General features: G+C 33.4%; 1 protein-coding gene across 1 annotated transcript; it reads left to right on the top strand.

Moving 5' to 3' along the window:
• The first annotated feature begins 399 nt into the window (after positions 1 to 399).
• Positions 400 to 10763, top strand: LOC142614157 ((S)-ureidoglycine aminohydrolase). Its single transcript, XM_075786704.1, has 13 exons — positions 400 to 556; positions 685 to 816; positions 2002 to 2089; positions 2173 to 2249; positions 4703 to 4742; positions 4861 to 4927; positions 7644 to 7729; positions 7976 to 8057; positions 8453 to 8509; positions 8599 to 8637; positions 9045 to 9115; positions 10348 to 10401; positions 10528 to 10763. Exons 1-13 carry the CDS (start codon positions 514 to 516, stop codon positions 10595 to 10597), a joined length of 906 nt encoding a protein of 301 aa, XP_075642819.1. The 5' UTR covers positions 400 to 513; the 3' UTR covers positions 10598 to 10763.
• The last annotated feature ends 1321 nt before the right edge of the window (positions 10764 to 12084 follow it).

Below are 12084 nucleotides of genomic sequence, written 5' to 3'. Positions count from 1 at the left end.
GACATAAAATTTTTGTAGTTTTTTGAAATTTTGTGGATGAAAATGTGTGTGAAAATGTGTGGAAAGTTGTTTAAAATGTTAAAATGTGAGTTTAAGATTGTGTAACAAATAGACCCAAAATATTTTTAACTCTTAAAAGGGTATTCTTTACTGCATATTTTCAGTCAATCATACGTAAATTAATTTTTTGAGGGATCAATCATACCTAATTGACGATCTACAAAATTAAAATTTGAGGAACCTAAGGGCAATTCATTCTTATTTTAGGTGTTTAAAAAAAAAGAAAAAGAAAAAAGCTCCAAATATTGCTAGTCAGTAGCGACCTTTCTGCGCACGTGCAAAGCAGTTGAGACACAGACATCCCTCACGCCCAAAACTTTTTTGGCTCCTCAACAACACATGCTACTCTAGTCAGCATCTGTCTTCTTCAAAGTTCATACACACACATATAAAAAACACAAAGCAAAATCAGTGGAACAAACAAGCCAGCACTGTCCTCCACACACAGTTACAATGCACACTCCTTCACATTTCCTCCTCCTCCTCACCATTTTCAGTAAGCGACATTCTATAAGACTATAACCCATTTTGGTTGCTCAGAAAATCTTTATATTTGCTTTCTCAAAGGCCAAAACCCACATGGGGGATTGCTTAATCATTTTTATTGTTCTTTTTCCTTCTCAGGTTTGATCAAAGTTGCAGTGAGTGAAGAAGGGATTTGCTCTATGCCCCCTTCTATTATTAACTCTGATTCGGACTCGAAGCCTCTGTACTGGAAGGTCACCAATCCTACACTTTCTCCTTCTCATCTTCAAGGTAAGTGATTATTATTTTGCCTTCTTATTATAACTTGATCTGGGTATTCGTAGAAATGGTTTGTGTTATTCTGTAGAAAAATCCAAAGCATAGAGTTTGATTGCTTTAAACTTTTTCGACTGTGTTTGGTTGCTGAGGATATAAAGCAAAAAAGGGGAGGGTCCAAAGGTATAAATTTTGGGATTTGTTTCTACCTTTGAATTGAAGAAGAAAAAGTAGAAAACAATGCAAAAATATGTTTCACAGGGTGCTGTTGAAGAAGGGTTTTTTTTTTTTTTTTTCTTTCCCTTCTCAAAAGAACATATCAAAATATTTAACAGTTGATTTCTGTGACAACATAAATTGAAAATGATGATTTATGAAATAATTTTTTTACTGTTTTATTTAGAAGTTACTTATAATTTCTAGACCAAGAAAGACTTTAATTTTAGAATTCTGTGCTTTAGTGATGTGAGATTAATAAGTTGGACAACACAACTCAACCATGTAGTAGTAGCAGTTTGGTTGGGTGAGATTTTTATTTAATAAGGTTGAGTTACTTGAGTAGTAATAGGTTTATCAAACATAACTTTTTGGGTTGTATGTTTAGTAAGTGAAAGTGTCCTTATTTTCTCCAGTTTTAGTGAGAGTGGAAAAATCATAAGAAAACATATTTGGTTAGTTCAACAATTCAAAAAACATATTTGATTAGTTGAAAATTTAAAGGTTGTCTTTAAAAAGGATGAAAAGTGGTATAAAGGTGATAAATTAAAGGAAAATTTTCAGGGAATGAAAACTAAAAACTTATAATTTAGCAAAAAAAGAAGAAAACTGAAAACTTATCTAATAGCTGACCAAAGCTCAAACAAAAATTTTTTTTTCCTGTTTATGCATGCATTATTTCAAGGATAATGTTTTGGAATACATCATGTGGCAGCGAATCACTGTGCGACTTTCTTAATGGCAATTTTTGGATGCCAAGAAACTAGTGAATAACTCTGGGAAAGTTGATACTTAGCTATCAATCAGTGCTTGCATCTTGTGCAATTATTTTGCTGTTGATATTTTCTTTTGAAGCTACAATCAGAATTTTTTAAACATTATTTTTTTAAAACCTTTTTATTCTATTTTTGAATTGAAACAAATCTAAAAGGTGTTGGACAGATCCTATAATCATCTGAATTCTTTTTGGGTTCTTATTGCTAGACTTGCCAGGTTTCACACGCAGTGTTTATAAAAGAGATCATGCTTTAATAACACCAGAAAGCCAAGTATTCAGTGCTTTACCTGAGTGGTACTTTTGATTTTGCATTACAATTTATTATTAAAATGGTTATTTATTTTCTGCTGGTGCAGTAATTTGAATTTCTTTGACAGGACTGAAACATTGGGAGCATACTTAATTACACCGGCAATTGGCTCAAACTTTGTAATGTATCTAGCAAAAATGCAAGGTTTGATTGTAGAACTGTATTGGCAGTCAATTTCTTTGATTTCAAGTTTTGGTATGGGTCATATAGTTTTCATGCATTTTGTGGTATATGATGGCTCTTCAGCTTAAGAGATAAATGCTTCAAGATTTTAGATTGGTTCATACTTTAACGTGTCATAGTAATTGCAAATCATCATTCATCATGCACAAGTTGGCACATTCACATGTTTTATAAAGACTTGAGCTTTTTGCCAAACATCTGCATGCAAAAAAAAGGAGCAATCTAAGATTGGTGTATAGACATTGCAGTTGTTACACCGTAAATTGGGAGAATTTGCTATATAAGAAAAATGGCTGGAGTTTGTGTGATTCAACTTGGTTCCTTAGAGGTAACTGGCTCATTATTATACATCTTGTAAACCATAGATAACAAGCATGTAGTTGAACTCTGCAACTATCTGTTTGTTTTGGTAGGAAAATTATCCAGCTTATGATTTTTAATGACACTATAGAGATTTTTCTACACACAATCAATTGTTGAAATGCAATGAACTGTCATGTTTTGTGTCTAGTCTTGTTAAATCCTTACCTTTTAGTGTCAGATGGAAAATGTTCGTGTTAATATATATTATTTGTTATACTTCTATTCAAGATTTATTTTATTGGTTCAATATTTAAATTCCAATTTAATTAAGAGTCTTATAGTTTTAAAGGTCCAATTATAAGAATTATAGGGTTAAACAGTATTTAATATGGATTTTTATTTTACAAATTATGGCCACTTTTGTATTCAGGGTTAGAAATATAGTTTCTGCAACTCTTGCATTAAGGGTTTGGTATTTTAGTTGAGTCTAGAATTATCTTATGTTTCCTTTGAGCCCAAGTTAGTCTTTATTACCTTATTAGGTTTTTAGTTTGGTAGTCTGATGAGGAGTTTGTTTACTAGTCAAAATAGGAGTCCTAGTTCTATTAGAAAAAGCAAGATCTAGAGACTATATAAAGCGTGTCATTGTACTCAAACAAGGAGTTGATTAATACAAATATTAACTGTTTTGAGTACAGAGACATGTTGGCCTTATTGTTCTTTTTCTCTTACTGTTCATGTGAACTATTCACAGATTGTGGGTAGATTTGATTTCAGTTTTTCTTCACCTCTTTGCAATCCTAAATCAAACCTATTCCGTTCTCTATTTAAAGTCTTAGTCATTCTTGAACCCAAGCTCTTCTTTCTAAAGTTCTAAACACTAGATCCACAAATTCCCCTAAATCTAAATCCACCACAACAACATGTAGACTGATTTCCCCAATTTGTTCTATTTCACTAACTTCCCATATGCTATACGTTCTTTGCCTGCATTTCTTCATGTTATTTTGTGAATTTTTTTATCATGCACAGGCAATAAAAATGTAATGTGAAATTACAGAAATCAATACTTGACATACATGATTTGGCACATTGAGGTTCTCTCTCTCTCTTTCTCAACTAGAAATGAATTGCCCTGTGGTCTTTAACAGGAGTGACGTACCCCATAAAGTCCTTTATTATAGTTTGTGTCTGAAAGATGACTCAATGCCCTGAGATGATTTAACTAGGTAGTTGGGATTAGCTTTGTGAATTCTGTTGTGCTACTCCGCTCTGATGGCCATTTTCAATTATATTCATTAATTTCTTAATTACAACTCAAGTCATGTCTTCTAGTCTACTCATCTTTCCTTTTTTTTTGCAAGAATGAAATTTTATTAAAATAAAAAGGTGAAACCCTAGTACATGGGGTGTGTAGAAGAGCCCCACCAAATAATTAACATCTAAAACTACAAAGATCTAAAAATTAATAAAAGAAGTACAAGTAAGATTTCCAATATCCCAAGGTCATTTGAATTAGGAGCTTATGTTTCCTGATTATAGGAGATGTGTTTTGATTAAAAAGAAATGCCTCATAATGGTCAAAATCTAGCACTAACGCGCATGAAGTCTAGGACAAGCTTAGGGATGTTCTCTGACCACACCCAACTTTCTTGCATGGCATGGTGTGATCAAGTCAGCTTCTTGGTTACGCGGTCAACACAATCTTACAGTCTTTACATTTTCCTTAAAATCAGAGATATCCTATTTACTACATCCATTAAATGATCATGTGATTCAGTTAAAATTGTTGTTTTTACCTCAAATTTCTCTTATTGCAAAAATAAAAGTGGTTGAAATTTCTGTTTTCACCTCAGAGGTCTCTTATTGCATAGATGCAAGCAGGGCACTGCTATATATGTACCTTTAATTAGTCAATATATTGAACAGAAAGTGTATGGAAAGTTATTTCCTGATGTGCATTATGTGCCATGTCTGTCATCCATGATTTGTGTGATGCCCATTTAAGGATATGTTGTTTGAAAAAAAAAATTAAAAAAAAAATGATATGTTTTTTGAATTTATTGTCTGCTGAGTATTTTTTTCATTGCTGTTTGCTCAATCCTGAGCAGGGAATTCAAAATCTGGGCTCCCGCCATCTAATGTTGAGAGGTACGCATATTTACTTTTTCTTTCCCCCTTCTATATCTATATCATATGGACTATTATTCAAGCAGGTTATAATTATAAATTTAATTTACTTTGTAACATTTATTGTTTGTCCCTCTAGGTTCATATTTGTGGTTCAAGGTGCTGTGACTCTTGCCAATGTTTCTGGCATTAGCCATGAATTGATAGTAAGAAAGTTTATTGATATTTAATTTTAATTATGTTTCTCAGCATGAGATTACTAGTTTTGATAGCATTAAGGTTAAGTAACTCATTATGAAATATATCATATACTTTCTCAACTATTCCTATTTTGATAATTATTATGTTTGCTTTATTCATTATTAAATTATCACACATATTTATTGCTATCTAATTCTAATACTATTGTGAAAATTAAATGCCTCGACTTTTATCTACATGGCATATGTGTAATATGTCTTGCTTTACTTCCTTACTTATGTTCATGAACATTCAAAACCTAATTTCTTATTTTAAATTTTATAAAAAAGAATTTTGTTGTTGTATTGGTGTGTAATGTAATTCATACGCCATTCAGAATCTTGTATGGTTTTGGTTATGCTTATCTATTTGATTAATCATTCTTTTATGTTTCCAAACATTTAAATCATGTTATGTTTGCAAAAAAATTTCGCTTCTTGGCTAATGAAACACCAGGAGTTGCCAACTAGTTGAGCTACAAGGCTCTTGGCAACCATAATCCTAGGAGGTTGAGTTGATCGAAAAGAGAAATTGTGAAACAGAACGGAAGACAAACAGAAAGAGCGCAGAAGCAATGACTTAGGTAATCGATTAAGAGTGAGATGGTACTGGTTTGTGTGGTTGAGAACATGGTTGAACATGTTTGCCCTACCTTGGTATGCCCTTTTTTTGGGGATAAATTCTACCTTGGTATGCCATTAGGGGCTTATTTTAAATTGAAATAGATATGGAACCCTATTCTAGAGAAGTTGGAGTGTTGGTTATTTGGTTGGAAGAGACTTTACATGTCAAAAGGGTGGAGGATGATGCTTTTTAAGAGTACTTAGTTGAGCTTACCAATTATTATTTATCATTAATTAACATCCCAACTAGTGGGGCAAACTGGATTGCGAGATTACAGCAGAGTTTCTTGTGGGGTGGCTTGGGAGATGAATCCAAACATCCTGTAGTGGGATGGGATACAGTTTGTTCTCTTGTTGCTCATGGAGGTTTAGGTATTAGGAAGCTTGCCTTTTTGTAACCAAAATCTGCTCGGTAACCTTCTCTGGCACTTTGGGGTAGGGGAAACATGCTTTTGAAGGTGTGTAGTAGTGGTGAAGTATGGTGTTGGATGGGGCGGTTGGAGTACGAAACCTATTTGAGGACCCTATGGATGTGGTTTGTGGAAGAGAATCAGGGTGGGTTGGGGTAGGTTTTTACATTACACTCATTTCGAAGTAGGATTGGTAGTTTGATTTGATTTTGGCATAAATGTTGGTGTGGAGATCAACCTTTGAGGGTGGTTTTTCTTGTCTTGTATGACTGTGCAACAGATAGAGACATGTCTTTGGAGTCTTTGCTGGTAAGACAGTCAAGGAGGGGGGGCTAGGATGTCACATTTCTTTGGGGCTTTAATGATCGGGAGTTGGAGTTGGTAGCCTCAATTCTTCTTCTTATTGACTCTAATATACCTCTTAGAGAGGGTTGTGATCAAATGAGGTGGAGGTTACAAAGGAGTGGGGAATTCAATGTTTGTTATTTCTATTGCTTTTAGTGGCTCGTGTTGTACTCTTCCCTGGAAAGGCATCTGTGGAGTTAAAGGCCCCATGACGGATTTCCTTCTTTGTTTGGATGGCGTTTTGGGGGAAGATTCTTACTTGTGAGAACCTCATTTAGCAGGTTATATGTTAGCAATCTGGTGTTGCATGTGCCAGTATAGTGAGAAGATGCTGGATCATCTATTGTTACATTGTACCACTGCATTTGAGTTGTGAAGCTGTCTTTTTGATCCTTTGGGATTCGGTGGGTGTTACTAGAAAAGGTCATCAATCTTTAGATCCGTGATGCTTGATGTGAACTATAGGGACCCAATTATTAGCGATGTTAACTAGTTCTTTATGTGATTGGTCTTGCACATTACATAGCGGTTCGCTAAAAGTACTTCTATCGTCGTGTTTATAGATTTGTTGTCTTTTTGTATATAATTTCCCATGGTAAGTCTTTAGGCTTCTTTGTGTCCATTGTTAGTGTGTGTTTGGGACTAGCTTATAAGCTAGCTTTTTACCTTTTAGCTTCTATGTGAAACCCTCACTTTTTCTTACCTTTGCTCACATTTTCAAAGTACGAGTATACTTTAGCACACTTTCGGCAAAAAACTAAATAAACTGTTCCCCAATAGACATTAGTCTTTTTTCAGTGAATTTAGCATTACCTATAAAAAATAGTTTGCTATTATACTCCAATGAAGGCAGTTTACAGTTTGCTTGAATGATAAAATTTATTGGAGTTTTTCCTTCTATAGCTTGGTGTTGATTCCTGTTAATCGTAGGTGCGGATTCCTTGGTTTTGTTTCTCTTGCTTGGTGTTGATTCCAAGCAAGCCTAAGTGCTGATTCTTAGGTTATTTTTAATTTTCTTTTCTTCAATTTTGGTGTTGCATGAGTTTTGGTTTTTTCCTGTGTCAGTATGTATGTGCGTAAAAGTAGTTGTTTGAATTATTTGGCTTTGTTTGTATAATAGCAGCAAATGTTTTTGTGATTTGATTGATGTTTTGCATAAGGTGTACAGTGAGACTATTAAGGATCATTGATAAAGGTTGGGAGAAAGTATATTGCCATTTTTACTTATCAAACAAACAAAAGTATAATGCCATTTTTACTTATAAAAAAAAGTAAGTCTATTGCCATTTCTCTTTAAAACGCAGGTTGATTCATATGCTTACTTACCGCCTAATTTTCAACATTCACTAAAGTGTGATGCATCTGCTACTCTTGTGGTATTTGAGCGAAGGTATGAGTCCCATTGTGTTGTAATTGATTGGATGTATTGTGACCTCTTCCATACCTTTCATTTTCATTGCATGCTTAGAATGAGAATTAACTCAGGGTACCCTGACATGCCATTAAAGCTACTGAATTATTTGTTTTATGAGTTATGGGTTACTCTGATATTGAAACATTATTGACACCAAAGATATTTAGGTCTATGAGGTAATCCTTAATACATATTATATTAAACTGTCATGTCTACTTTTAGGTATGCCTCTCTGGAAAAGTATGTCACTGAGCAGATTGTCAGTTCAACGAATAAACAGCCACTCCTTGAAACTCCAGGAGAAGTAAGTTGTGGATTGTTTGTTATTATGTTCTTAATATTTCAGAAACGTTGGAACTTGAAAGTCCTGTTTTCTTGTATACTAATATTTTTTGTTAATTCAAAATAAAAATAAAAAATAAAAAAACACCCACCCAAAATACTGGTTGGAAATCCATCATTGGTTGCATTGGAGCCTTTCCTTGAGTTGTATTGATGAGAAACAAGCCTCCTTTATATATTTTTAATTTTTCCTGGCTCTTGGAATCCATACAACAAATACTCAATTGTATATCGCCAATGTATATGTGATTTCTGGGAACTATAGCTTTTTATTTCCATTGGATTTGTATTTTGGTGATAAGCTTAATAGTTGTTATTAACTTTGTGTGTTCTAACTTTTTCTTTACATGTTATCAGATCTTTGAACTTAGGAAGCTTCTCCCCACATCTTTGCCATATGACTTCAATATCCATGTAAGCTTTAATTAACTTGTTTGAGGCGATTCCCGGTTTTCTTGGTCATGTCATTCTTTTCAGTAATTTACTATATACCATGCCTGCAGATCATGGATTTTCAACCTGGAGAGTTTCTTAATGTGAAGGTATTCTTCTCTTTCTTGATGGCTAAACCCTTTTCATTGAGTTTCTGGAAACTGCTCCATGAACCTTGATGTAGGTTTGGATATGGGACATATTAAATCATAATATCAGTCTAAGTAATTTCTAATCTGAGTTCCTTAACTTACATTTAAGCTAAAGATTGGTGATCCTAAAAAAGTAATTAATTTTATGAATCTTTAGGGCCTTGTATAATTCACATCCTGAACAATATAATTTCTTTTTCAAAAAATAAATTTGATTGATTTCCTAGTGTAGGTTATGTTAAATAATTATTAAAGTACCTAATTGTTTTGATAGTTATTTTAGTCTCCAGCTTCTCTAGGATGCTTTCCTCCCAATGTTATGAGGGACTCAGTAAATTATATCTTTTGTCTATTTGCTTTTACAGGAGGTGCATTACAATCAGCATGGTTTGTTGCTTTTAGAGGGACAGGGCATTTATCGCTTGGGTGATAGTTGGTAAGAGTTTTTAACAGCTGAGAGTGTGTTATGATGTGAATATTTTTCCTGCTGATGACATCTGAGATGGACAACAATTATTTGATGATATTGTAGACTAATGTGAAAATAGTTAGTAGGAAATGGAGTGTACTAAGGATTACCTGATTTATCTTGTACCTCTCAATGACCTAAGGTTTGGGCATTCAGTACGAAGCCTAGATTCCTAACTATGCTTTACATCTTATCTTGGACCATGGTTGCATTAAACTGAATGGTGCCAGTGCATGCAAGGAGTATTATGCTCACTGGCTTAATATTGATTCTTCTTAATTTTGGCAGACTGTAACTCTTATGTTTGATGTGTCCCTACTTAATTATTTTTTTCTTTGAGTGAACTATTGTATGGTTTTAGAGATAATTGTATTACAAATGGGATTTTATTGTGAGGTGAGATTAAATTTGGTTGTTGATTGTATTTATTAATTACACGGTGCTGGTGATGGCATAGAGAATCTTCATAGAATATCTTATTGGATTCCATGAAACACTTGTCCATGAATTGATGCTAAGATGTCATTAATTACTATCTTCTTGGCCTCAAGAGGGATTTTGATCTTTGAGCATTATGCCTAAGAATTACAGTTATGTTTTATCTGGCTCTGTTCTTCCTTGGGAATCATGGTTGTTGTTGTCATATATATATATATATATATATATATATATATATATATATATATATATATATATATATATATATATATTTTAAATTATTTTTAAATTTTTAAATTTTTTTTATTACTCTAATGCCAAAATTGCTGTGAGTTTTTTTGTTATAATAGCTCTTATTTGGTAGTAACTATATGAATTATGCAGCAGAATGAACTCCTTCCAGCATCCTTTATGTTCTTACTCACTTTTTTATGAGATCACTATTTCAACACATTTCTATTCTATTTGGATCCACAATAACTGGCCGTAAGGTCAGCAACACAGTCAACGACTCTTTATAAATCATAGCAGTTAAAATTAAAGTACTTTTGGTTTGTACTATTTTTAACGAGTTCTGAAATGTCCAAGAAAAGTTGCCTGGCTTTGCCAGTCTGTGTGACAGTTGATGAATTTGCTTATTGCAATATTTTAAGTTTTGTTTACAGGTATGAGTTATGTCTGCGTTCTCTCTGATTTTTTTTTTTTTAGTTACTGCCACATGCCAAATCATTTCTAATTGCATCCTCTATTTTCATAAATAGGTATCCGGTTGAAGCTGGTGATGTCATTTGGATGGCTCCATTTGTGCCTCAATGGTAAGTGAGAAATATATTCCGTGTTTCCTAGATGAGTTAACTGATGATAATTTGTAGAAATGTTTTGCATCTTCCTTCAATATGGTCTAAATCAATAAACAATGACATCTTTCGCAACCTTTTCAGGTATGCTGCACTTGGTAAAACTCGGACACGATATCTTCTGTACAAAGATGTAAATAGGGATCCATTGTAATAACATGTAACATGAAATAAGCACATAGATGTTACTGTATGAATCAGACAACTCCTATTGTATAATGTGCGAACTGTAGCTGTCACATGCTATGCATATCACTTTGAATTGTCGTCATAATGTGATGTATGCATTCGTTTATCAGAAATTCTAGTAATTTGCTGCAGGAATGCCATTTTCTCCAGTTTTTAAGTTCGCCGGAAAATGAAATTGCCAGAAATATGGCATAAAATTATGGGAAATAACTGATTTTACTGGAATATAAGATACCAACTCTATATGATTTTATTTATTTGATACTTTTATGTTAAGGCACGTATTCGTAGATCTTGAACCTATTACTCTATTGTTTCTTAACCAATTAAATAGAAAAGAAATATAAGAAACATGAATTTCAATTTGAAGTAAGGTTTCTTTAATCCTATCAAGCAATTTGCAATTACATTCCCTCCAACAATGAAGGAGAAAATGATCAATAGTTTCTCCATCTGCTTTGTACACTACAATACGAATTGATAACGGTAACTTGTTCTTCCACAGGCTATTTATTGAGAATTTTAGCATGGCAGCAGTCCAAATGAAAAAAGCAACCTTCATTAAGGACTTTCATCCTCAAAAGAGCTCACCAAGGATTTCACATCAACTTTACGAGCCTATGTATACTTTAATATTCCAAAAAAAAGTGAGAAGCATAAAGGGTATAAAAAAAAAAGGTTTTCAATGACTTTAAGCTTCTGATCAGGTAAAGCCTGAGAAAACGAGGGACATCAATGGATGGCATTGTTATGTGTATAACCTCTTTGTATACATACATCGTTATGTCAAAATGCTGCAAATTTTTTTTTTTTTTTTTTTTTTTGAGTTCGGCCTGATTAACATAGAAAATGACTGGTGTCACATCTTTCATCCAGACAATTAAATTGGGCAATGTAATTGTCCATTTAGTAAGAGAATGAGCTATAGTGTTCCTTTAACGGCAAACTTGGAAAAAACTAATTAAAAAAAGACAAAGAAAAAAGAAAAAAAAGAAAAAGGAGAAGCTATGCAATATATTTCTTCACATTAGAACATAAAGCAATGGCAATGTGGTTTGACAAAATGGTTCCCTTGTATTTTAATTTCTGTCACACTCTTTTGTCGAGTTCTCTACTTCTCTTACTCATTTTATGTTTCATATGCCATTTCCAAATGAGTTTCTTTTCGAATATTGGCTATGTGCATCATTCAATCTTCCATGTGTGAGACTGAACTAGTGGGAAACTCATAACAGGAGCCATCTTGGCTCACCATTAATTTTGTGTGCCTGTCAGTCAGTCTAGCATTGGACATAAATTAGGAGGTTGAGAATGTATTCGATTTATATCCAATCTAACATAACTCAAAGAATCAAGAACTGATGAGAAGAAAAATATAAAAGAATTATATTCTAGTTTAGGGATGACAATTTTTCCCCGCCCCACTTGACCTGCCTCTCCCCGCTTCGCCCC

The sequence above is a fragment of the Castanea sativa genome, chromosome 10 (genome assembly GCF_040712315.1).
Source record: "Castanea sativa cultivar Marrone di Chiusa Pesio chromosome 10, ASM4071231v1".
NCBI lineage: Eukaryota > Viridiplantae > Streptophyta > Magnoliopsida > Fagales > Fagaceae > Castanea > Castanea sativa.
Note: the sequence above shows the minus strand (reverse complement) of the source record. Positions and strands in the feature narration are given on the sequence as shown.